The sequence below is a fragment of the Pteropus medius genome, unplaced genomic scaffold, assembly GCF_902729225.1.
Source record: "Pteropus medius unplaced genomic scaffold, Ma_sr-lr_union100, whole genome shotgun sequence".
NCBI classification, from domain to species: domain Eukaryota; kingdom Metazoa; phylum Chordata; class Mammalia; order Chiroptera; family Pteropodidae; genus Pteropus; species Pteropus medius.
Window position 1 is genome coordinate 15,507,784 of NW_024342471.1, and position 27,293 is coordinate 15,535,076.

At 46.4% G+C, this 27,293-nt stretch overlaps 1 protein-coding gene across 3 annotated transcripts; it reads left to right on the top strand.

Annotated features, from left to right (window-relative positions):
• The first annotated feature begins 3,796 nt into the window (after window positions 1-3,796).
• TTPAL (alpha tocopherol transfer protein like) lies at window positions 3,797-26,444 on the top strand. 3 transcript variants are annotated; one of them, XM_039864398.1, is made up of 6 exons: window positions 3,797-3,908; window positions 6,251-6,467; window positions 15,488-15,947; window positions 18,503-18,696; window positions 20,189-20,299; window positions 22,150-26,444. In XM_039864398.1, the coding sequence occupies exons 3-6, from the start codon at window positions 15,503-15,505 to the stop codon at window positions 22,426-22,428; spliced, it is 1,029 nt and encodes a 342-aa protein (XP_039720332.1). In that variant the 5' UTR covers window positions 3,797-3,908; window positions 6,251-6,467; window positions 15,488-15,502; the 3' UTR covers window positions 22,429-26,444. The 3 variants fall into 3 exon arrangements, with proteins under 3 accessions (XP_039720332.1, XP_039720334.1, XP_039720333.1); XM_039864399.1 differs by lacking the exon at window positions 3,797-3,908 and adding an exon at window positions 3,928-4,631; XM_039864400.1 differs by lacking the exon at window positions 6,251-6,467.
• The last annotated feature ends 849 nt before the right edge of the window (window positions 26,445-27,293 follow it).

Sequence of the window (27,293 nt, forward strand, 5' to 3'; positions counted from 1 at the left end):
AGTGAATCTAGAGAATGTTGCCAGATCTCACAGCCTAGGATTCCACAATCACAGATCTGCGATTCCATCTCTGTGTGACAGTTTACAAGTGACATTGCCTCTGTGGGTCTCGGTTTTCTCATTTGTCAAATGGTATTCATGAGAGCCCCTACTTTAATAGCCTCTCTGCAAAGTTAGTTTGGTGAACACACAGATAAAGTGCTTAGCGTGGTGCCCGGCACTTGTTAAGAACTTGGTCCTTCTGGGTGTTAATAATACAGCAGAGGCTGGCTGAGAGGGCTCTGAGACTGGTATTTGTGGTGCAGGGGGTGTGATGTCTATACTCCCCCTTGTCCCCTACCATTCTAGGCTCTGTTTTGGACATGCTTCAGCCCGGCTGGGGGCCCCTGGGAACAGAGAGGACGGGCTGTACCTCCAAGCAGTCACGCTGACTCAGGTTAGAAAATCAATGTGTGACCAGAATAACACAGCTGGCTCCCGCCTCTTCTGGGAAATCTGTGCAGCCAGCCCTGGGCACATCTTATCTCGTCCTCGGAGAGGTGGACGGCTCTAATCTAGGCCCTGATTCCAAGGCTCATGAACAAAATCTTGGCACACACAAGTCTCTGGCTACTTGAGGCACACCAGGCCCATGGACCACAAGCTTCACACGACCCTCCAGTTGGGGTCAGGCACGTCTGGCACTGGCCAAGCCCTGGGCTTCTTCCAGCCATAGTCTGGACACTTCTCAAGCCAAGTCAGGCTCCGGACCACTGGTTGGGCAACCCATGACCTCAGACTGGGTCAGATCCATCAGCTGAGCATCTGTTTAAGCATATGGAACATTTTGTTCTTTAGAATCCCAAGGGCCAAAGAATATGAACCCTCCCCATTCACAACTCAAACCTCCAACACTGCCATTTATTTACTTTATAACTTTCGGCAAGTTTCTTCACCTCTCTGAGTTCTAGGCTTCCTATCTGTTACATGCAAACTAATGAGTAAGTCCATCTTCCAGGGGTGTGTGAGACTCAGGTAATGAGTGTCAAGGGGTGACATACCTATTGGCAGGTACTCCATAAAGGGGAGTTATTATTTATGCAAACAGGGGCACTGAACACCAAATTAAAAAAAAAAACCAAACAGTAAGGTATATATACAGTGGATGAGAGTATAGACTGGGGAGCCAGACTGCCTGGGTTCAGAACCTGGCTACTCTACCACTTTCTGTGTGGCCACAAATAACCTCTTTGAGCCACAGTGTTCTCCATAAAATGAGAATGATAATAACGTTGTGAAGATTCAGTTAGATTGGATGCACTGGGAAGAGTGCCTGTCACATAATAATCACTTAATAAGTATCAACCATTTTTAATTAGTCGCATAAGTTAGTAATGTTAGTAATGGCACTGAAATCACACAGGTAAGGGTTTTTGACAGGATTAATAGAGAAGAGAACTCATATTTAGTGAGCATCTACTGTGTACTTGGTACTCCCAGAAGTGATATGTCCATATATGCATATGTATAGATATTCACACACACATTCTCTCTCATACACACACATGCACAGAGTAAGATACTTCTGTTTTCATTTTTTAAAACCTGTCTATTATAAAACAAACCACACATGCAAAAAATCATTCAAATTAAATTTGTAGCTTAGTGAGTTACTTCAAGGCAAACATCTTTGCAACCATCACCCAGGTCAAGAAATAGAAGTTTGTCAGCCTCCCAGGAGCCCCTCCATGTACCCTATCCCAATCACAGCCCTCCCCCCAAAGTAATCACTAACCTGACTTTTATAGTCAGGTTACCTTCTTCTGTATTACATTATTTCCTTGCATTCCTTTCCGGTTTAATCATCCAAGTGGGTACTCCTAGACATTATAGTTTAATTCAGCCTATTTTTAAAAAACTTAATTTGTCTTTTAAGCCTCTTTTAATGCAGAGGTTCCCCACTCCATCTCTTTCTTTTCCTTGCAGTTTTTCTGTTTGAAGAACTTGGGCTGCTTGACTCATAGAGTTTCACAAAGTCTGTATTTTGTCAATTGCATCCTCATTGTAAAGTTCAACATGGTCCTCTGACCGCTGCATTTCCTGCAAATTAGCAGCTGGATCAGACCCAGTTTCCATCCCTTTGGCATGATCATAGGCGGTCCTGAGTTCTTTCATCAAGAAACATGTACATGCCTGGAGTTTTGATCTTTTTTTTTTTTTTTTTAGCTAGAGATATGAATTTATTGTGGGTTGCAAAATGGCAATATTGTATCATTTTGTTTTCATGTATTAGTTGTACTAATTTTAATTTTCTTAATCTAATATTTGGTTACCCAGTGGTACAGTTCATGTACAAAAGGTGAAATAAACTTGATTCTTTCCTTCTATCACCTAGTTTTCAAGAATATAATTTGTTTCCACGCCATCCTTGGAAGATGATTAATTAGTGTTTTGCTGAATTTATGAACTTTTTTTGGCGATTTTTATCGATTGCAATTATCTTTGTTGCAGCTGAGATGGTCTCATCTTCAGGTTAGTTTCTAGTCCTTTTGATTTGACTCTAGTGCCTTTGAAAGCTTCTTTGTTATCTAATAGGACAAGATATTCCAGCCTCATCTTGTATATTTCCTGCTACTGATCTGTAATCAGAAATTTCTCTAAGTGATCTTTTTTTAAAAAATAGAAATGGCATTTCAAGACTAGAATCTGAGTGCTAGGTATGCTCATTGCTACTAGATTAGTCATTATTTCTAGGCCTTTCTCGTGGATAGAACTAGGTATTTTATATATACAGTATATATATTTATATATTTATGTATATATGTGTATATATATACACACATATAAATTTTATATATACAGTATATATATTTATATATTTATGTATATATGTGTATATATATATACACACATATAAATTTCTATTTAAACAAATCATCTCTTGAATTCATACTAATATTTCCAATGCAAAGATAGCATTATGGGGCTTTTAATTACCTTCTTCTGTATTACATCTGTTATAACTCCTTTCTTCCACACTTAAATCTTTGGTTTTCAAGGATACAGGCGATGATAAAATTGAAAGATTCTGTAATTACCGATTCACATCTCCACCTCCCACCCCCAACACACAATGTAGCACGTGGCAGAAACTGCCAGATTCTTGTGGCCCTCTTGGATCAGTTCCCGCCTCCCTGGAACCTCTTACCCCTGGGGTAGGGAAAGGAAGGGATTAAAGTCATCTCTTGGATACTCCTTTGGGCTCTGAGTCCTCCTGGGCCACAGAATTTCTCTCTAGAAACGGTGTAGAGTCTTTACGATGCCTCAAAGAGGGACCTAGGAGATTTGTCTCAAGTCGTAGTTGCATAAAATATATATTGGCAGGGCAGGGGATTTTAATGCATTGGGAGTAGGGGCTAGTAATGCCTTTTTCAAGCTACCACTTTCTAAAGGGGACTTCATGAACTCCAAAGCAGGGAAGAATCTTGGAATGCTAATCTCAAGGTCTTTTACTTCATTGATTGTCAGTTTCCCTTTCACGAAATAGTTTCCATAAATGTGAGGATTAAATGAGACAGTGGATATAAAACACCACGTACTTAGTGGTGTGTTTTCGGAAAACAGCAGCTTCTTTCTTTCCTTCTCTGGGCCTCAGTTTCTCCAGCTATACCATCTAAACCTGCGGGCGCTCTCTGTTCCTCTCAACCGATTTTTTCCCAGGCCGCCAGGTGGGGACCGAAAGCCGGCACCGCGGGGAGACGTCACGCATGCGCACTGCAGGCGGTGCACCGCCTTCGCACGCCCTGGGTGCGTCACTTCCGGCGCGAGGGGCCCGGCCGGCCCGGCAAGGAGTGCGGGTCGGTTTTGTGTGCGTTGCCGGACGAGGCTCCCGCCGCCCAGTGACCCGCGCTCCGCCCCGTAGCCGGCCGGTGAGTTCCCGCGAGGCTGTCCGTGTGCCCTGCGGCCCGGGGAGAGGGACCCCGAGAGGGAGGGACAACCGGAAGTGGGGGACCTGAGGAAAGAGACCCCAGGAGATGGGGACATCTGGGGAAGGGGTTGTTCGGTCCAGGAGGGCCCTATCCCCAATCCCTTGTGTGGGAACCGGGCCGCCCCTTATTTGGGAACCGGACCTTGCAACATCTGGGTTGACAGCTGGCTACATGCCCTCATCCTGTTTCGCTGGATTGAGGGACTTTACACCATACCTGCCAATTTACCTGCCCAGAAAACTCTCGCCGAAAAAGCCCACCTTAAGCCCCCTGTGCTTCCAGTCTCTTTACATTGGGGGCTGACGCCATTTTCGGCTCAGCCCGGCTGTTACTATGCCACAATAAACTTTACTTAACCCCTTTGGCCTTGTGCGTTCCTCTTTTGGGGAACCTCACCTTCGGTGCTGAAACCCGGGAGGGTTTGGTGCAGGCTTAGTGGCCATTCCTCTGGGCCCCGAGGTTATTGGTTTGCACCCCACAGAGCAGTGGGCTGTGGCAGCTCGCCCGGGCTAACCGCCGGATCCTAACTCTTTCTTGGGCTTTGAGGGGTTTAGCCTTAACTTTCCAAATCCTCCTCGAACCCAGCCAGGGAGGATGCCAGATCGGGAGCTTCACCTTTTCATTGTTGACCTGCCAGTCCACATTTGGTCACTTAATTTTCGAGTGAGTGGTTATCCATCTCTTCTCGGGTCTTCTGTCTGTTCTTTGGCAAATCCTAGCACGAGGTCAGAACACTCCTCGGCCTCCTGGTCTCGAGTTCTTTTGAACTGGGAACGCCTGACTCGGAAAGAACCCGTTTCCTCTACCAGACGGACTCTGTCAGCGGGGACGCCCACCCAAAGAGCCGTTTCTTCCATTGTCTTCCACTCGCCCTCCTCTTTTCCTTATCGTTGGCATCCTCTTCATCATAGGGAACAGACCTTCCACATCCTCCAGCACCACCCCTCTTGGCTGCCTTTTAAGGAAACCCAGACAACCTCAGCCTCGAGGGTGATATCAGACCCTAGCATCTCATCTTCTGTTGTAACACTGCTTGGCCACAATATGAATTGGATAATGGGTTTCAATGTCCTGAGAAGAGCACCTTTGATTATAACATGCCACGAGACCTTGACAACTTCTGTCACCGTAATGGAAAGTAGTCTGAAGTTCTCTATGTCCAGGCCACCTTCTTTTCTGCTCCAGACCCTCTCTGTAAATCCTGCTCTACTTATCACATTTTACTTCTTTACTCGAAACACTATTTCTCTTTGGTCTGAAACCGAAATGTCTTCTTTCGATCCCACTGATCATGGGCCACCCTACCCCCCCCATATGTTCCTCTTTCAGAAGACCCCCATTCCTTCCTCCCTTAATCCCTTGGCTCCTGATGAGGCCAGCTCAGATCCCTCAGAACCCTACCCCCCACAATGCGTTCTCGAACTCATCCCCAGGAGCCTGCCACTATATTTCCTTTAAGGGAGGTTGCTGGAGCCGAAGGTATAGTCCACGTTCATGTCCTCTTCATGGCCGACCTCTCTCAGACTAAGAGAGAGTTAGGGTCTTTCTCCACTGACCCCACCACTTACTTAAGGAATTTGAATATCTAACTCAATCCTGTGATCTTACCTGGCATGACTTCTGCATTATCCTTTCTTCTACTCTTTCTTCCGAAGAAAAGAGTTTGGCTGGCCGCTCAGGGTCAGGCCGATAACTTCCACCAGCAAGATAAGCCACAGCTGGTGGCGAGCTGTCCCCAGACAGGATCCCAACTGGAACTATCAGATAGATTCCCCAGGCAGCTGACACTGAAATCATATGGTAACTTGCCTCATAGCAGGGCTTCAGAAATCACACAAGGCAGTTAATTATGAAAAACTCAAAGAGATCAGCCAAGGTGCAGACGAGAATCCTGCCATCTTTCTTTCTTGCCTAACAGAGGCGCTCTAAAAATACTCAAAACTAGACCCATCTTCAGCAGAAGGTCTCCTCTTCCTAAATACTCATTTCATTTCTCAGTCAGCTCTTGACATCAGATGCAAATTACAAAGGCTGGAGGATGGCCCTCAAACCCCACAAAGGGACTTCTTAAATGTTGCTTTTAAAGTTTTCAATAATAGAGGTGAGGTAACAAATGAAAACTTAAAAGAGATCAGGCTAAATGCCAGATGCTGGTGGCAGCTATCCAGGGTTCCCACAGAAATAAGCAAACTCCTAAGGGCAGAACCCTCAAGGCCCCTCCGGGCCCCTGCCTTAAGTATGACACTGGGCCAAAGGTTGCCCTAATCCTCGTCCTCCTCCAGGCCCTTGTCCACGCTGCGGCAAGAAAGGTCACTGGAAAGTTGACTGTGACCTGCGCCCTCACGGGAGGGTCACATCTCTTCCCTCCAAAAAACCGAAGCAACTGGACCTCAGCCTGCCCAGCCTTCTAGGCCTCGCCACTGAAGACTGAGGGTGCCCGGGCCCCACAGCCCCCACGCCTATCACTCCTTCGGAGCCCAGGGTAACTGCTAGTGGCAGGTAAGCCAATCTTCTTTCTTATTGATATGGGGGCCACTTACTCTGCCTTACCTGAATTTGAGGGTCCTACCTGCCCCTATCAAGTCTCCATTGTGGGAGTTGATGGTCTAATCTTCAAGCCTCTAATCACACCCTCCCTAAATTGTCTCTTACTAGGAACACCTTTCAGTCACTCCTAGTCCTTCCCAGGTACCCAACCCTAGTCCTTGGCAGAGACATTTAATCAAAATTCAGAGCTTCACTTATGCTTCTCTCTCACTTCTAATTCAGATCCATCCCTCCTCCTCCTCACTAAGCCTGTTCCAGATAAATTCCCCCTCCCAACTTCTCTAGTCACACCCAAGGTCTGGGATCCCTCCACCCCTTCCATAGCGCAACACCACTCTCCTATCCACATAAAACTAAAAGACCCTTCAGTAGGCCCCTGTCAGCCCCAATACCCCTTATCCTTAGAAAGCAGACAGGCCTCTAACCCAGTACATAGCGCCTTCTATCCCAAAATCTCCCAAGGCCCATTCACTCCTCACACAGAACCCCAGTCTTACCGGTCAGAAAGCCAAATGGCTCATATCGCTTAGTCCAGAACCTCCACATCATAAACCAGCAGTCCTCCCAACCCACCCAGTAGCGCCCAACCCCTGCATCCTCCTGTCCCTTATTCCCCCACACACTTCCCAATTCACTGTAATTGGCCTAAAAGATGCATTCTTCACCATTCCTCTCCACCCAGACTCCCAAAATCTCTTTGCTTTTACCTGGACAGGTCCTGTTACTCATGAATCCCAACAACTTATCTGGACTGTCCTTCCCCAAGGTTTCCGAGATAGACCCCATTTCTTCGGACAAGGCTTAGCATCAGATCTGGCAAAACTAGATCTCCATCCCAGCACTCTTCTCCTGTATGTAGATGATCTCCTCCTTTGTAGTCCATCCTATTCTCTTATAAACACACAGCTAGTCCCTAAGAAAGCCCAACTTCCTTCCTCTCAAGTCATTTATCTTGGTCTCTCCATTACACCACAACATCGTGCCATTACCTTAGCCGGAAAAGACCTCATTGCTTCCCCCTCACCTCCCACCTCAAAACAAGAGCTCCTCTCTTACCTCTGTTTAGCAGGGTTTCTCCGCATTTGGGTCCTTAACTTCAGCATTCTAGCTCACCCTTTATATCGGGCCTCTAAAGGTCCTTAGACTGAACCGTTATATCTCACCATTAATATTAGCCCTTACTTCTGGAAGTTACAGCAGGCCCTTGTATGAGCCCTAGCTCTTTCCCTTCTGAATCTCTCCAAACCTTTTAAACTTTATGGAGAGGGAAGGCATAGCACTTGGACTTTTAGGATGAGTTCAGGGACCCGACACTCAGTCGTCACCTATCTATCAGAACAGTTAGATACTACAGTTTGGGGTCGGCCAGCCTGTCAAAGAGCCCTGGCAGAGGCTGCTGTTCTAACTCTTGAAAGTCAGAAACTCACATTCGGACAACCCATCACAGTCTATTCTTCACGTAACCTCTCTGGCCTCGTAACACACAAAGCTGCCCCAAATCTCTCTCCATCCAGAATGTGAACTTTTCACCTGATCTTTATTGAATCTCCCCATGTTACCCTAGCCAAATGGCCTCCACTCAGTCCCATCCCCAACAAAGAGACTTCACACTTCTGTATAGAAATCCTCAACCTTAAGACTCCCTGTTTCCCAAATATAACAGACTCTTCCTTACCCACTGCCTCTCACACTTGGTTTAATGATGGTAGTTCTTTCTCCCAGGATGAGAAAAGGCTGACAGGCTACGTAGTAGTTTCTCTCACAGCGGTCATAGAATCTAGTCCTCTTCCTGTAGGGACTACCTCTCAAAAGGCAGAATTAATCACCCTCACCAGAGCGTTAACCTTAGCACCTGGGCAGGATGTTACCATTTATACAAATTCCAAATATGCCTTCTACATTCTCCATTCACATGCCTCAATTTGGGAAGAAAGAGGATTTCTTACCACCAAAGGCTCTCCTGTAACCAATGTCCCCTTAATTCTTAAACTTCTTCAGGTAGCTCATCTCCCCAAGGCAGCAGCAGGAGTTAGCTGTAAGGGGCACCAGGCAGGAAACGACCCCATCACACAGGGCAATAATAAGGGAGATCAAGAGGCCAAAAGCGCTGTGCAGCAACCACCCACTTCCTCTCAACTCTTAGCTATTTCTCATCTCACACCGCAATACTCTCCTAAAGAGTATCAGTCTCTCCTCAAGCTTGGAGCAGATAAGGAAGACCCCTGGTGAGAGATGCAAGGAAGGTATATTTTACCACAGGGCCAAGCTCAGAATATCTTACAAGATATTCATAACTCTACACATTGGATTTAGACCACTTTTACACCTCCTAAAACCCCTCATTACCTGCAATAACTTCAACATTCTCTTTCCAGATATTATGAAAAATTGCTCTATCAGCCCCATAGTCTCCCCCACAGGGATACATACACCCTCCTTCCTTTCCCACCCATCAGGCTAGAGGCAGCAACCCTGGACAAGGTTGGCAAATCAACTCTACACACATGCCCCCATCAGGAAAACCCGACACTTACTAACCCTCGTAGATACCTTCTCTGGATGGGTCGAGGCTTTCCCCACCACCTCTGAGGAGTCTTCTGAAGATACCCAGGCACTTCTAAAAGATATTATTCCTTGCTTCGTACTACCTGCCTCACTACAGTCAGATAATGGCCCAGCATGCATATCTCAAATAACACAGGAAGTCAGCTCAATCAATTCAACGGAACCTGCACATTCCTTATCAACCTAAGTCCTCGAGAAAAGTAGAAAAAGCTAATAAAAACTCAGTTAATAAACAGTCTAGAGATTAAAGAACCCTGATGTGCTTTCATGCACATCAGTGCCCCCCCTCGGGCCCCCTCTTTTCTCAGCCCCTTTGAACTCATGTACAGAAGACCTTTCCTTCCTAACCACGACATCCCCCTGGGGAGATTACATACCCATGCTAAACTAATTAAACCAATACCAAGAGAACATGCAGGCCAAGTCCTGCCAAGGCCGTTCGCAGGAAATCTTCCACCTACTCCTGTAATTTCTGGTATTGGGCCCTACTTAAGAATCTCCACTCAGATGATCTTAAACCAAGATGGCAAGGCCCTCACCAGGTACTTTTAACCATTCCAACTGTAGTTAAGATTATTGGACACCCAACTGGTTCCATCTTTTCAGACTAAAACAGGAACCAAGTATGACTGGACATCCCAAATACCACAACTGTTCCATCGAACCTACAAAGCTTCGGCTAACCCGAATTCCTGAAGAAGGAGGACAAATGAGTGAACTTTACTGTCCCTGTCCCTTCTGTTCAGACTCTCCCCTTCTTCCAGAATAGATAACACCATTACCCCAACAAATTCAGCCTGAGCGCAGCCTCCCTTTCCTTTCTGTCTCAGCATTTTAACTTTTATGGGAATCACGTTTACAGGGAAACTTTGATTACTCTTGGACCTGTATCACTCACCTGTTAGACCCGTGGGGCGAAGTTCCTCATCACATAGGTCAAGGACACCTCCCATATCCACCCTATTAACTCACTTATCTCACCCAGTCGTCTGCCTCCTCTTCGGCTTCCCTGCAGAGCTTTCTCACTGCTGCTCATCCCGAGTGCTCTCAGTCTCACCCGTTCTCTCCTCAACAAGTCCAGCCCTGCGTTAGCCAAGGACTGCGGCCTTGCCTTTCCCTCCCGTCCTCAGCATATTCCACCCTCCTCATTCCCCTCATCAAACGGGGCCAAGTACAAACAACCCTTTCGTAGCAAAAAGAAAGGGATCCATTTTCCTTGAAAGGGCAGATACTCTCCTTGGGACTTACTCCACAGTACAGGCTAATCAAGCTTCCGATCTCTGTAATACCTATACCCAGTCTCTTGCAAAGGAAGCACATTCCTCCATACCAATAATAGGACCCACAACCCTAACTACCCCTTTAATTTCCAAGGCTCCCCTTTGTTTCACAAGGATTGGTAGCAACATATCTGTAGGACACCTACCCTCCAATCTGTGCAGCTAGATGGTTACAGTCCAACTACCCAACAGCCACTGGACTCAACAGATAGACTTACCAGGTCTCCCCAGAGGCTGTTGGTCTCTTCTTACAACCCGTCCGCTTCACAAGTTACCCTACAGTCCTTGCGACCTCTCACAACTATTCCATACCCTCCCTCTCCTTCTTTCCTTGGATTATGACTGTCTCTGCAGTTCCCCAACACTTTCATTGCAGACCTACTAATACTTCTACTCACCTATCCCCCTTAACTGGAGCTGCTGTAGCGACAGCTCTTCTGAGCCCCAGACAGGGCGCATGGGAACAACCTACCCTCTTACTCATTTGTTCTCCATACACCTTTCCACTTGTATACCCAACAACGGGGTCTTTCTATATGGAACTAGCGCTTACCTCTGCCTTCCCACTAACTGGACCGGAACTTGTACTCTAGTCTATCTCTCTCCAAATATAGAAGTAGCCTCCAATAATCAGTCCCTACCAGTCCCCATCACACACTATATGAGTCACACTAGGGGTTACTACCGGACTGAGACCAGACACAGGGGGACTTGTCACCACTCTATCTTACTTCAAAGCATTATCCAGTGACTTCCAAGAAAGCCTAGATGAAATTGCAGAAAGTATAGTTCACTTACAGAATCAAATTGACTCCCTAGCAGCCATCACTTACAGAACAGACGAGGGCTAGATCTCCTGATGGCTGAAAAAGGAGGTCTCTGCCTCTTTTTAGAGGAAGAATGTTGTTTTTATGTTAGCCAATCAGGACTAGTAAGAGATGCAGCTAAAAAAAAAACTAAAGTACAGAGCCAATAGATGAGAGAGTACCAAATGAATTCTTGGGACACCTGGCTAAAAAACAACTGGAGTACCTGGCTCTTACCCTTCATAGGGCCTCTAACCCTCATTTTGGTCTTTGAACCTTGCATACTGCGCCAGATTTCTTCTCTCCTCTAGGACTGTTTTCACTCGTTTATCAACCAGTCTGTAGCAGAAGTCATGCTACCTCTCTCCAGGTCACAGTATCAAGCTCTCCAGCTGGCAGAACCTACCAGTTTCTGCCACACTCCAGGTTGGCCATCCACTACCAGATCCCACCGTCCCCATCCCTATTCCATAAAACAAAAAGCTGGAATGTTAGGTCCAAGAGGGCCATATCCCCTACCCCTTGTGTGGGTGCTTGACCTTGCAACATCTGGGTTGGCAATGGCTACATGCCCACATCCTGTTTCACTGGACTAAAGGACTTTCCACCATACCTGCCAGTTTACCCACCTAGAAAACTCCTGCCAAAAACGCCCACCTCAAGCCACATATAAGCTTCGCGCCTCTTTACATTGGGGGCTGACGCCATCTTTGGCCCAGCCCGGCCGTTACTATGCCGCAATAAACTTTACTTAATCCCTTTGGCCTTGTGCGTTCCTCCTTTGGCGAACCTAACAGGTGACAACAGGGCCTTGGAAGGCTGTCGATGGGATGTGGGGTCTCTGGGGCTCCCGGAGCCATGACATTCTGACCTCTCCTTGTTTGGGTGGGGTGGGAAGGAAAGTGATGCTCACAGGGTGATAGGCTGACAAATGGTGTTTGTACCCATCCAGCCCACCCATCAGTTTATTCACCGTACTGTGACTGAGCCCTGCTCTGTGCTTGACACTGCCAACACCCTGGAGGTCAGGTGGAGTGTAGAGCCCCGTGTGGGGCTAGACACAGCCTTCTCTGCTTCTCTGGGTGTGGACCCTTGGGCACATCATATCATCCACCAGTAGTTACTGAGCATCGTCATGTGCCAGGCACTGGGGATAGCTGTGAACGTGCCATACAGATTGCCCTCATGGAATTTACATCTAGTGGGCAGTTTCCTCCTTTGTAAATGGAAACAGTTATAGTGTTTTCACCAAATATTGTGAAGATTAAATGAGAGACAGATGCAAAGTGCTTATCATGGTGCTTAAAACATGGTAAAATGCTCAAGTACATATTATCTTTTCATTATTCCAGTATAAGGTAAACTTCATAAGGCAAAGAGTTATATTGTTCTCTTGTGTGCCCCATGCCTATGAGCACAGCACCTGACACATGGTAGGTGATCAATAATTACTTGATAGTGAATGAATGGTAAAACTGACTGAGGAGTTTCATGTAAAGACCCATGATACTGGAGTGCCATTTCTGAAAAAAAGTGGAACTTGGTGCTGTGTAAAATTAGAGTGAATCATCCTGGGGAATCAGGGAAGACTTCACAGAGGAGGTGACATAGACACTGAGCCTAGAAGGTGATGAGTTGTCTGGTTGGGGAAAAAATGAGAGGTAATTCCAGGCAGTGGTATCAAAAATGCATGAAGTATTCTGAGAGTGGTGGGTCATAAGATTGTTTTGACTGGCATTTAATGTGCATTGAGGAGGAAGGATAGGAGAGAGGCTGGAGAGGGGACTTTGAGGCTAGGACATGGACTTGGACACTACAGTCTGCCTCCTGGGTAAGCACTGGATTGGGATTACAGGTATCTGTTGATGACTCCCGTGGAAACAAGCCCAGGGTGGGTCCTGTGAACTATGATTGTTGTTCCATTTTTCACTCTGCATACCTCTACCAAGCAGATTAAACTCATTCAACAAATATTTATGGAGTGCTGACTATGTGTCTGACACCCTGTTAGGTACTGGGTTTAAGACGATGAACAAGACAGATGTGAATGTTGCCCACAGATAACCCACAGACAATTACAGTGGAGTGGGAGGAGAGCTATGTTAGAGAGCTCCAGTGGGGAGCCTCCTAACCTGGCCTGGGGCCAGAGAAGGCCTCCTGCTAAAGTTCTTCCTGGCCCTGAAAGCACTGTACCAGTGGGACCCCAGTACCTCTCTAAACTCATCTGCTAATACACTCCGCTTTGCTCGTTTGGCTCTAGCCACACTGGCCTCCTCTCTGTCTCTCAAAAACGCCAGGCATGTTCCTGCCTCAGGCTTTTCACTTGCTCTTCCCCCAGATACCTGCATGGCTTGCTCCCTTGTCTCCTTTGTCTTTGCGCAAATGTCGCCTGGGTGAGGCCTTCCGTGACTACTCTGTTTATGATCCTAACTTCTATCCCCAGATACATCCAACCCCCTGCCCTGCTTTGTTTCTCTCCATTGTACTTACCGTCTGCTAATAGACTATAGTTTATTTTGCTTATAGTTCCCCCTACTGCTATGTAAGCTCGATGAAGACAGAATTTTTTAGTTTTTCACTGCTGTATTCCCAATGCCTGGAAGAGGACCTGATACATAGTAATTGCTCACTATTTGTTGAATAAAAGAAATGTCATCTAATTGGAACTCAAGGGTAAATCAATCAGGTGACAAACTAGAGCAAAAGCATGCTAGTCAGAGGAATCAGGATGTGCAGAAGACAAGGAAACACTTTTGGGAGAGAGTGGAAGAAGCTGGGTAGGGCTGGAGGTTAGAATGCAAGAAATGGAGTGGGCAGACAAGATTTAGAGGGAGTGACCTGGTTGCTGTGCACTGGGGGGAGGCTGGCTGTGTGCAGAGCCCCCTAAGGTGGTCCCTGCCTTCCTATTGAGCTCTGAGTGGGGGATCAGGGGCAGCGCATGGACAAGAGCGTGGGCCTTGGAACAGGACAGCCCTGCTGCTACCTTATTCCTGGAATATCTAAGGCAACTGTTTTGTTTTTGTTTTTCATTTCAATTAGTGTGTTGATCAGGTTGTCTAAGAAACAGACACTAGGATGAGATTAGGCATTTGTTGGAGGCAACGCCCATGAAGTATAAAGAGAGGGGAGCTGGAGAAGTCAGGGAGAGCCCTCGGCCAGCCACGCGAGCCCAGCCCCTGTGAAGGAGGTTTGGGCAGAAAGTCCCAGACTGCAGTGCAGTTAAATGAAAGATCCAACCAGGCTGGTAGGGAGTCCTCGAGGCAGAGTTGCCTGTTAGAGGAGCCCCATGTTTTAGTCATAGGCTGGGGACAGTCTGTGGAAATTATGACATCCAGTGGGATGATGGATCCAGAGGGACAGCAGCTGGGGCCATCCATCACTTTTTCTCCACCCAGCAGGAAATCTGATGAGCTCAGTTTCATTGCTGCCATGATAAGTCACATGGGTATATGGTGTAAAAAAAAAAAAAAAAATCAGTACAGTAAAAAGTCATTCCCATCTTGAATATCTAGTTCTCCAGGTCTGTTTTCTGGGAACCATTGGTAACAGTTTCTTGCATCTCCTTCCAGAAATTGTAGGTGCATTCACAAGTACATATATGTGTATTTCAAATAGAAATGTGATTATTGTATGTACACTGTTCTGCAACCTACTTACTTTTTCCTTAACATATCAATTTATGAAAATTTGCCTAATTCTTTTTCATGACTAAATAGTATCCCATTCATACAGTGATATTATTTAGCCAGTCTCCAAATGGTATAAAAAGTATTTTCAGTCTTTTGCCATTATAATCAATACTTGTAATGGCCATCCTTGTATACATATTTTGTATACACATATAAGTATATGTACCAGAAATGAAAAGCTGGGCCAAAGGGTATGTACTTTTAAATTTTGATATTGACAAACTACTGTCTGAAGAGGCTATGTCAGTTTATTCTCCCATCAACAGCAAGCATATCAGAGTACCCTTTTATATTTTTGCCAGTCTGTATTTGAAAGTTGTTTTAATTCACATTTCTTTAATTATAAGTAAGGTCGAGCACCCATTCATACATCTGTAAGCAAAGCCATGATGTCTGATGAGGAGTGCATGTATCTGGGTGACTGGGTGCCTCTGTGGAGATTGTAACTTCATTCAGTCTGGGCTTGGACCTGGGCACATGGTTCAGATCCAGTGCACTCCCCCTGTTGAGAACCACTGCTTTGAGGTTACTCGGCTTGACAAAAATCTTCCTGTCCCCCTACATCAGCTGCCCTGAGGTGAGAAACGAGCCGTGGACTTTATTAACTTCGCTTGGGGCTTCTGTTTTGACAGGGATCCTGGTAGCTAATGTCAGAAGAAAGTGACTCTCTGAGAACCAGCCCTTCCGCGGCCTCGCTTTCTGAAAATGAGCTGCCGCCGGCACCCGAGCCTCCTGGCTACGTGTGCTCACTGACAGACGAACTGGTCACCAAGGCCAGGGAAGAGCTTCAGGAGAAGCCGGAATGGAGGCTCCGGGATGTGCAGGCCCTCCGTGACATGGTGAGGAAGGAATGCCCAAACCTGGGCACCTCACTGGACGACGCCTTCCTGCTGCGCTTCCTCCGAGCCCGCAAGTTTGATTACGACCGGGCCCTGCAGCTCCTGGTCAACTACCACAGCTGCAGGAGAAGCTGGCCCGAAGTCTTCAATAACCTGAAGCCATCGGCCTTGAAAGATGTCCTCGCCTCTGGGTTCCTCACCGTGCTGCCCCACACTGACCCCCGAGGCTGCCACGTCCTCTGCATCCGCCCAGGTATTGCGCGAGACTGTTGCGGAGTGCGTGTGTACGGTCTCTCTGTTTGGGATGTGTCTGTCCAGCACCCTCTCCCCTTTCTTTTTTCCTTTTTGTCCCCTCCCTGTTTTAGTCAAAAGTCTTTTGATTGCAGATAACAAAACCTACTCAACCCAGCGTTTTTAAAAAGGGAAGATTTAGTCTAAGGAGACAGGAGTGTCTCACAACCAGTGAACTGAAGGCACAGCATCTCACTAGGCTCTGGAACCCAGAACCAGAATCTAGTTTGTTTCCTCTTCAGGAACTAAGCCAGCTGTTCTCCCTGTCTCTGCCTCTGCCTGTCTGTCTGTCAGTGTGTCTCTCTGGGCCTCATATTTCTGCTGCCCTTTGCATATCTTCTTCACTCTTTTCTCTGTATGCTGGTTTTTGCTGCCTCTGTGCACGTGGTCAGATCTGGCACCCCTCAGCTCCCAGGTTTACCTGGCCACCCAACTAGGCTCCTTCAATACAAATTCCAGATTTCTAGGGCTGAGAAAGCTGCCCTGTTCATAGGATGCAAGCAGGGCTGCCAGCAGCCCCTGGCCCCATCCCTCCTTCGTAGTAGGTGAGATACAGATATCAGGGTGGGCTGGGCGTCTCCTGGAAAGGTGTCAGTCTGCCGTGTGCCTCCTCCCACCGCTCCCTCCTTTCCTTTACATAGTTAAGCCATTGAAAGGACGCACTTTAGATTGACTTTTTGATCTTAGCACTTCACGGTGGTGATCAGGACACCTTATATTTCTTTGGCACGGTAGTTTTCAGTTGCGGGCAGCTCCCCACCCCCATGGCATTTAGAGATGTGTGTGGACATTGTTTAGTCGACATGACGACTAGGGGATGCGAGAACTTGAGAATCCTCATTCTTCATCCTCTTCTCTTCCGTGACACCAGATGCATTATAAACTCACCCCACCCCCAGCCGCAACGTTTTCCATCAGGCCAGAGCTGAGACAAAATGCGAAACTAGGATTGCCATGTTCTTCCCAGCAAGCCAAGAAAATGAGAGCTTGCTGGCAGCTTTCTTTGTTCATGTGTACAAATGCCTCGAGGGGATGTCTGACGGGGCTGGAGACCTCTGCCTTCAATCCCCCTCGTCACCGTTCCCTTTGGTCGTTTACCAAACCCTCTTTGGAAACTAAGCCATTCTCTTCAGCCTTTACTATGTACCAGGCAGTGTTAACTAAGTGCTTTATTTGCTATTTTAGGCACTTTCCAAAATGAGGGGTGTTTATTTTTAAATAAGCAATGCAGTGGAGATTTCAAGGTGCCAGGAGACCTAAGAACCAGGCAGTGGGTTTTTCTGCTGCTCCTTTGTGCTCAGCTCATAAGAGTTCTTACAAAACAGTCAGATGTTACCACACTGGCTTCAGCCCTTTGCTTGTGAGATGAATTTTTTCCCCCATATATCTGGACAGATCTAGACCCCTTCCCACTGACTCAGCCTTGCAGGAGGAGGCATACACAGGAAGTTTTGTCCTCAACTGCGGATTGGCTCTGCCTTTTTATGAGCTCTTTTGAGACATATGTGGTTAAAAAGGATGACAGCCAGTTATGTAGAAGCAGGGTTAATTGGCAGCAGCATTAAACAACAGCAAGTTGACAGTCTTTGGACAAAATTTTTTTCATAGGCATTTTTGCATGTATTATATATCCCCTTGGTAACAATCAAAGGGACACACAGATCTTGGTGGGCTTTTCTCGAGAATAGTGGTTAATAGTCAAAAGTTGTCATTTCCATCTTTTTCCCAAAGAAGGAAAAGACTTCTTAAATATATTGGGCGGGGGAGAGGGGGGCGAGTATTAAAGGAACATCCAGCCCGGAAAAGGGAGTTTGCTCAAACTGCGGCATTGGAAAGCCCTTTGTGTCTCTGCTGTCCTCAACATGGGCTTCCTTCTCAGACCAGTTCTTGCCTCATGGGGTCCCTGAGTCTCAGGCTTCCAGCTTCACCACTATGAGACAAAAGAGAGATCTCTTTCTAAAGGGCCAGAGCCCCAGAATCGAGTCCCCTTGGCTCTAGTTAACCTGGCTTGGATCACACACCGTGGCCAGGAGTCAAGTCAGTTGTATCCAAGCTTCATGGCTAGTTAGCGTGGGAGGAGGTGGTTCCCCAAGGAAAATCAGGGTGGTGTGAAGATAAGGATGGATATCTGATGGCAGAAGGCACAGATGTCCATTAAGCTACTGTTAACCCCATTCTACTTCTGAGGCAACGTAGGCTGAGTGAGGAAGTAACTTGCCCAAGGTCACTCACCTGGTGAGAGTCAAACTCCCAGGTGCGTCTGACTTCAGAGCTTATACTTTTAACTTCAACGCTCGATTGCATTTCCATTTCAGAAAGTGCTGCTGTGTTTGGAGTTAAGAAACAGAAGCTGCCGAAGGTGTCCCATTTACTAACCTATGTAGTAGAATATCATGCCAGTAGAATATCTTGCTTTTCCGTTTTTAAACAACACTTTTTGCACGGAGATAAATCTTAGCCTGTCTGAGTGTTTGTATTTATTTTGTGTAACATGCTGTCCGTCTCTTACGACCTCAGACAGATGGATACCAAGCAACTATCCAATTACCGAAAACATCCGCGCCATTTACTTGACGTTAGAAAAACTCATTCAGTCTGAAGAAACCCAAGTGAATGGAATTGTAATTCTTGCAGACTACAAAGGAGTGAGCTTATCAAAAGCATCTCACTTTGGCCCTTTTATAGCCAAAAAGGTGATTGGCATCCTTCAGGTATGGCCGCTATTTGTCACTTGCCTGTTCTTGTGGGTGTTTTGGCTTTTCCTGGGCCCTGTCTGTTTCTCCACTATTGCACTCCTACAATCAGAAAAATGTAAAAGCCTTGGAAGGAAATGTAAAATTCCATTACCACTCACTCCCATCAGGGTCTCTGGTAGTTTCTGCGGTCCCTTCAGTTTGGGTGAGATCGGCTTTAGGGAGAGTCCAAAAACCAGAGAAATGCTTTGTGCCTTTTTTTGGGGGGAGGGGTTTCAGAAGGCAGAGGAGAAATTCTCCTAACAAATGAAACAGAAATTATGCTTCTGCCAGAGGTGATAGAGTCTGTCCTGCCCTCTGTGGGACCTGGGGACAAGGATCTCTGTTGGACCATTCTGGCCAGATGCTTTCATACCTCACGTTCTGTGTTTCAGAGCACAAGTCACTAACCACAAAGTTCCTTACATAGCTTCACAGTATGTAATGGTTTGCAAAGCACTTTTACAGTCATTATAACCCATTCAGTCCTCAAGGAATCCTCTGAGATAGACAGGGCAAGAATTACTTTTCCTTTTTGATAGATAGGGAAACTGAGACCTAGAGGAAGTAGCCTGGCCCAGGTCTCTAGCAGGTTTGACTCCTAGTTCATGCCGACCCAGCCCGTGGGGTGCTCTCTTGTGAGCCGTGGGGCACCAGAGATAGACCAGTTCTCCTGGTTGAAGTCCACGGCGTATTCGAGCCCCTACTGTGCACCAGGCTGACTATTTTAAACATCAGTGTCACATTGGGTCATTATCAGAAATTTGAATTCTGGCTTTGAGGCAGTACCCAGCTTTCTTTAGCCTCCACTCTTATTCTGATGCCTCTGTTCAACACCATGTAGATTCAAGCATCAGCTTAAAGAGAGAGTTTGGATCAGTGTTTTTCTGGTCTTGTAAGATGATCTGGGCGACAAAGTTCCGGAGTCAAGTAAGTTTGGGAAGTGTGATCTAGTAAGCCCTTTCCTTGTGAATTTCACTGTAAACAGCTGCATGTTAAAAGCTCTGAACAATCCTGCAGTTAAGGAAGCCGGTTAGACTCATTTAGCCTCCTGTTTCTTAAACTTTACCCACTGTGGAGCCCTTTTTTGCATTGCACCTGGTAACATCCTAAGAAACATGTCTCGGGCAACAGTGACCGGAGGGTCTGAAACTTGCTAGACCCATTGGCAGGAGCTCAGGCCATTTTTTTTTTTGCCACCAGAGGAGCAGCTTTCTCCACGTGTTTGCCTCACTCCTAACCCAGCTCTGGAGCCTAAGAGAGACTCCTTCCCTGAGCCTAAGAAAGACTCCTTCCCATTTCGCCCTGCACCGGGGTTGTCTTTGAGGAGGCCGCGAGAATCAGACCAGACCGGTGTTGGGGCCTAGAGTGAAGAACTACACGGAGGAGGCAGACTGTGGTAATGGACACTTTGCGAAAATGGTTTGCAGATATTTCGTATGTTCTAACATTCTTTTTCCTTCCCCCACAGGATGGTTTCCCCATTCGGATAAAAGCGGTCCATGTAGTGAATGAACCGCGAATATTTAAAGGCATTTTCGCCATCATCAAACCGTTTTTGAAGGAGAAAATAGCAAACAGAGTAAGCGATGATCCTGTTGACTTAAAGATACTTTAATTTTTTTTACTCCCTTATTTGTGACATCTGTAAATTTATTGTGACATCAGTAAAATGATCGTAGTTCATTATTTTTGCCCTGGAACTATTAATTTGGAAAGGACAGCGTTACAGAGAAAATAAATGAACAATTCTTTCTGTGAAGGGAAGAATATAATATTTGATAGTAGAGAACAGAAATAAGATTGTTATTCCAAGAGCTTCCCTGCTCTGTCATCACTTGGACTTTTTAATATTCTGGCCTGGGCATTGTGAACTAGCATTGTATTTGATGCATAAGAAGACATGGGAAAGGATATCCATTGTTGCAGGGAGTTAAAGAGAGTTATAGCAAATTCTGTTGATAGCTCCTTGGGGTTTAAAAATGCTATTTAAACCTTTCCATTTACCTAATTCGTTGTCTTGCTGTATAAAGTTTGTGGAATAATTCAAGGTTTATGAGATATTTGTGTTTTTAGCTTAATTACTTAAAGGATAGATGACACTTTAAAAGATGCAAGAGCTACTTAACCTCTCCCAGTACCGTGATTGAAATGTGGTGGGTGGTATGTTTCTCCTCCTTCTCTAGGCCTGGGAACATTGTGATCACTCTAAAGACTGGGTCTTGAATTTTATATTCTTTTTCAAAGAGGGAACACAGAGAGGGAGAATCTCAAGATTGCAAGGGAGGAAACTTAAAGTCCAGATCCAGGTTCCTAAGCCCTTTCCCTGAGGTTATACTTCATCAGCTCAGGGGTGAAGCCCAAGAATCTGTGCTTTTAAAATCTCCTAGGTCATTCTGATGCACAGTTAGGTTGGAGAACCGCTAACTTAGTGCCTCTATGCCTGGGTTGGAGCCTACGTTAGTTTCTGGAGGTGCTGTTTGGAATCTGCCTTTACCAAGCAGCCTTTGGACCAGGTTGTGTACATCTGTGAAATGACTTTATTTGTGGCTCATAATCTTCATTTGTATGTTCATACATTCATTTAAAAATACTGACCAACCGCTATGTACACATATGTTCTAGATGAACAAAACAGGCCAAAATCTCTACCTCCAGGAAGCTTACTTTCTAAGGAGACGCAGACAATAGATTATGTATATTATCTAGTATTAGAATGTGTTAAGTGCTATAGAGAAAAAGCAGAGAAAGGGGATAGTGAGGGAATGGGGGAAGGGGTTGTAGTATTCAGAAGGGTGGTTAGAGGTGGCATCATTGAGAAGTTGCCATTTGTGCCAAGACTCGAAAGAGGTGAGAGAGGCCTTACAGATATCTGGGGACCAGCAACAGTGCGAGCCTGAGGTGGGAGCGTGCCCAGCATGCTGGGGGAGCAGCAGAGGGGGAGTGAGAAGCGGGGCGGAGGGGTGCGGGCAGAGAAGTAGCAGAGGCCAGACTGTGCCCTGTGGGCCATAAGATGGACCTCGGCTTTTAATCTGTGTGAGATGAGAGCACTGGAGGGTTATACAGAAGAGCGACGTGACCTGACTTCCACTGAAAAGAGCTCAGATTGTGCTGTGACCAGGGTGAGCAGGGAGACCAGATAGGAGGCCCCTGTGGGAGTCCGGGTGAGAAATGATGGTGGCATGGTACCACTGGAGGGGCGGCAAAGTGTTTGGATTCTGGATCTATTTTGAAAGACCAGCCAACAGGGCACAGGGTATAAGGAAAAGAGAGTGAAAGATCCTTAAGCTTTTTGAGGCACTGGAAGGGTAGAGTTGCCATCAACTGTTCCTTTATTCATTCAACAGATATTTATTTGAGCACTTACTATGAAGGTGACCGACATACTGATTCACCTCAGGACATGTGTGTTTTCCTTTCCTTATGCTTTAGTTTTTCCTCCATGGATCTGACCTGAACTCTCTTCACACAAATCTTCCAAGAAGCATTCTCCCCAAGGAGTATGGGGGCACCGCTGGGGACTTGGACATCACCACCTGGAACGAGGTGCTCCTGGCCTCGGAGGAGGACTTCGTGAGAGAGTTCTGCCAACCTCTCCCTGCCTGCGACAGTATCCTGAGCCAAAGCCTGCCGCCCGAGGGGCTGTCCTCAGACGTGCAGTGTGATGACTCTGTGCGGGCTGTGAAGTCACAGCTGTACTCCTGCTATTAGCCAGGCCCCCTGTGCATCACCATCTTTCAATCTTTTTTCTCTCCTTCAGCAAGGCACAAAGAGAATTCGAGGTCTTTGGATTCAGTCTTGCTCCTTGTAATGAAACTGCAGTGTGGAGGAAAAGGCTGTAGAACCGTGAGGGTGAGCCAAGCGTTATGCCCTTGATTACTTGAATTATTCCATGGAAGACATGGAAAACTTCCCCACTGATTCCCAAATGTTTGGAATCCCAGTTTGCAACCATTAATCCAGACGCTGTATCTGGTTCTTTTACATCTGAAAGCAAGAAAAATCAGGACCAAAGTCACTTTGATGCCACGTTCCAGAAGAAAACATCTTAATTGACCTGTCAGCACACTCCTGTGAAACAGTTTGGCCAAGCCTGCAAGGTGGCCACATGTGAGACTTTGGGAGTTTGTGCCTTTCGCATGAACCTTAACTGCAGACTTCTGTTGCTTATCAGGAATCTTCAAGTTTAAGGTCCAGGCCACAGTTGCCATCATTGGGTTTGGAAGGCACCTAATCTCAATCAGGCACGCAGCGGGACATAATTCGTGGTTAAATTTGGGAGCCAGAGACTTCAGGCACCTCTGGGATTCATTGACTGACTCTTGCAATAGAACTCAAGTTTTCCCAAACCCATAAAGCCTTAGCCCTGGTTCTCAATAGAATCATTCAGGGTCTTAGAAATATGTGATTTTACTCAACCTAAAATACTGCATGCCAGGCCTGTGTAGCTAAAAAAATTCAGATCTAAGAATGATGAGACCTGGGCTCCAGCCTCCGATGTGTAATGGTGGACAAGACCTGGGCCTCTGTGGGCCTCAGCTTTCTCCTCTGTAAAATGAGGTTGAATGAAATGACACGTAGGGCCCTTTTGGCTGCTGAGGTTCTGGGGTTCAGTTTAGTTATTGAATGTTAGACATTGCTTTTCGGCCTACAAAGATGACTCTAGATACAAGTGGCTGGATCCTGATTTTGTGGTACATCTGGGTCTTTCCAAGAGGAATATCTTACTGTTTGGCCCTGCTTTGAAAGAAACAAGTATGTATATTCCTGGTACTCAGCAATACCAACTTCTTTTCGTAGTGAGGGTTAAACTTGAAAAAGATGGCTTTTGTGAGGGCAGGTGAGATGACCAGGACCTTATATGAATTCCTTCCATCCCGAGGATCTGGTGGTGTATTGTAAACCTGGCAAGAGGGAGTGGTTAAAGTACTTGGGATTCTGGAATTTTGGTCTCTGGAAATGAACGTGAGGGCAGGTTATTGTTGGGTCACTTCTGGGGCCCCTGCCCTCCCAACCCCACTTGTTTCTCTCTGTGATGTGGTCGGACACACTTTAGTCTGCCCAGCCGGACCGAATGTCAGTTCTGCATTGCAGCACTTTAGACCCTTCCTGTCCAGAACTTAGCCTTACATAGCCCACATTAGGTGGTTCATCTGGTGGCTTTTGACCTGTTTCCTTTCATATTCATTCCATGCAGATTTTGGTGTTAAATAGTGACAGATACTATGTGTTGTGTGTGTACCTTCTCTGTGCATTTATTAGGCCACCAGACAAGGAGGACAGCTCAGTTAGGAAGAGAACAGGTACACTGAAATTCAAAGGCCAGTCTGTTGTGAATAAGCTGTTCACCTTTATAGCACTTTTGAAAATGTCTGGAGAAGTTGGTGGAAATTACTTACCTCATTCGTGCCAATTCTAGGGAAAGCTCTTTTCACCATCGATATTAACCCTAGATCCTCTGGGACCTGGCTGAGCTGGAAGTGCCACAATGCACCCCCTGTTGCCTCTAGTTCCATCTCACAATGTGGTGTGACCAGCATTGCTGAAAAGATCTGAACAGGACAAGTGAGACGGCTAATGTAGAGGGTTCAGAACTCAGTTGCCTGGATGGGAGAATTGGTTAGAGGCTTTCTTGGGCCCCAAAGAAAAGATTAAAACAACAGCAGCAGCAGCAACAACAACAACAACAACAAAGGCTAGACAGAGAGAGAAATGAATCTCTCAGCCCCACCACATTTCCAGAGTTTAAACTCTGCACTGCATTCCTGGCCCTTTGTCTATGTGACTTTACACAGGGGCGGCCAAGCTCACCTAGAGAAATATCTCAAAGACCAGAAAGATGTTACTCAGACCTTTCCAGTTGGACCAAGGCGCTCTTTCATCCAGCTTCTGAAAGGAGTCAGAGCCAAGGTATGTCTGCCTTCTGGAACTGCTGTGCTTTGTTTTGGCTCCAAAGAGAGATCTAATAACTTTGGCACCTCAGGAGGTTTGCACCAGGCTGCGAAACCGGGACCTCCCTGGGTAGAAATCAAGGCAGTCTCCGTGCGGCTTCACCAGACACTCAAATCCTCATACCTTTTCCCCAGCAGGGAGGGCGGGGGAGCACACAGGAGCCTTATCGTGTGCAGGCCCGCTGACAGAGACCAACAGCACCTCGGGGGAACTGGGTGTGCATTCCTTCAGGGAAAAGCTCCAGCCCATTTCAGACACCTGAAAATTAACTTTTCCCTAAATTCAGGGTAGTGTGATGTAGGGAAGGGAAAACAGTACATCCAGAGACCTGAGTTCCAGCTGCACCTTGCTGTGTGGCCTTGGATGAGCCACTGAACACTCCTGAATCTTCATATACTAAACAGGGCTTGCAGCCTGAGCTCCGAGCCCTCTGTTCCCGGCATCACCCTCACTGCCACAGGGACACTGCACTCTTTTTAGAGGCTTTTTTCTTTTTTTCCCCACACGGGTTAGTATCCAGGAAATTTAGGCCAGAATGAATTGGCACCTAAATCTTCCAAACGAATCTGTAAGCTTCAGTAATAATGGGGGCTTCCTTCTTCCTAACCCACATGCCTAAACACAATTCTGAAAAACTGTGCCTCTTCCTGGAGTCCTGTTCTACCTTCACGGGGAGAGGCTGAAACCTGTGCAAAGAAATTCACAGAAACAGCCACATGTGCAACTCTGGTTTCCCCTTTTGAGCTTCTTTGCTTTTGGCATGGGTGGCGTTAGTCCCTCTTACTTCATCCTGCTTTCACAAGGAGCCACTTGTCCTGAGTTTACAAAACTTCAGCGTTTAAGATACTACATTTTTGCCAGAAAGTGTCAGGGCAGTAAGAGTATTTCCTCTGAATTCCTGTGAGATAGACTTTCTGAATTCTCCCCGGGTGGGCAGTTTCTTTAAATGCCATCTGAGTCTCATGGGATCACTTTTTCATTTGGGTAGGCAAAAGCTGTAGTACTATTGTGGCATTTTTATAATACCTCATTTTAAACTTTTCAGCTTTTAAGGTTTTCTTTTGAAATCTCTTCTTTTATTTAGGAAGTAAAATGTTAGGTCATGATCTAACTGTGGCCGTCCTGTGATGTGAGAGGTATGGAGATACCAGAAACTTATCCACTGTTCAGAAACGATGTCAGCTCTCAGTATTGGGAGTTGTTAACTTTGTAAATCTAAATGCCTTTCTGCTCTCCTGACTCAGAAACAGTTTGCTTGAAATGCAAGGAACAGGCATCATCAGAGTCAAATATTCCTCCTTAATAGAGCTTGCTCCGTGGGGAGGCCCAGTGTGACTCGTGGATGGCGGTGCTCGCCACGTATTTCCCTTTTCATCTCCCGGGCGGCGTGCTTAGTCAGGTGGCTGCTCTTTGGGGATTCTTGTGGATATGCCTCACCTCTTGGCACATCAGGTGGGAACCTGTTACAAGTGACATACTTGAAACCTCTGGGGCCACAAGCCTCTGACACCAACCACTCTAACGGGGTGGGAGGATGGGCTTCTTTTCTGACCAGATTGGGGCACCATTTCAGCATTGGTCACATTCCTTACTTCAAACTGAAGTTCAGTTTGGCTTTGGGTATAAGGATGCACAATGGTGGACTCATCTACTTCAGTGTTTGTTTTGACCAAAAGTTTATTTTTCTAGTGCATTTTCTAAGTCAAAGTGGTAAAAACATGTAATTTTAGTATGCATGACTGGGTCTTAAACAATAAAAATCCCTGTAAGATTGAGTGTGTGTGTGGAGTCCTTTTGTGACAGTGACAGTTTGGATAAAGGTCCCAAGGCTTTATTATTCATGGTACCAGTGGCCTGGCAGAGCCTCCCTCCAGCTGAGGCAGGGAGGGGCACTGTGGCAGCACAGCACGTTCTGAAGGTGTTGGGCTGGCTGCCTCTGAGGATCATGTACAATTGGAAGACACCAGCGTGTTGTAGAAAGGAGGTAGATGCACACAGTGATAGAGACGATATGCAAATTTTTCAGTTCTAGAGGCCCAGATGTACCTCCCAGAGTGGCTCTGAATCCTTCCTGTGATAGCGACCAAGTCTTGAGTGCTCATGTGGGCTGGGCATCGATCACGTTAAGTGCTTCACATACACAGTCTCATTTAATTGTCAAGTACCCTGAATGAAGCAGTATTATTGCCCCTGGGGGGAAAGTAAGACACAGAAAAGTTGAGCAGTTTGCCCAAAGATACACAACAAGTCATGTAGTAGAACTAGGATTCAAAACCAGGCTCTGACTGGTGTTAGGCTGTGCATGCTTCTATTAGCCCACAGAGGGAAAGAGGGAAGGACTTTTTATACCGCGGGGAAGCATCAGTCTAAAAACTGGCTTATTTTCTAGCTTCTTGGAAAATATAAAGCAGAGATTCTTAACTTCTGAGACCCAAAATGTAATTGAGCATTTTATTCCCAGTACACCTGTAAGTAAACCCAGACTCCTTGGGTGGAGGCAGGGGGAGGCGGGGTGACTAGGGGATGGCTTAATCAACTCTGGTCCTCTGCATGCTTAGCCATTTCTCTGCCCGCCCCGTTTGTTTTCTATAGAGGAGCACGCTCTCTGCCCCAGAAGAGACAAA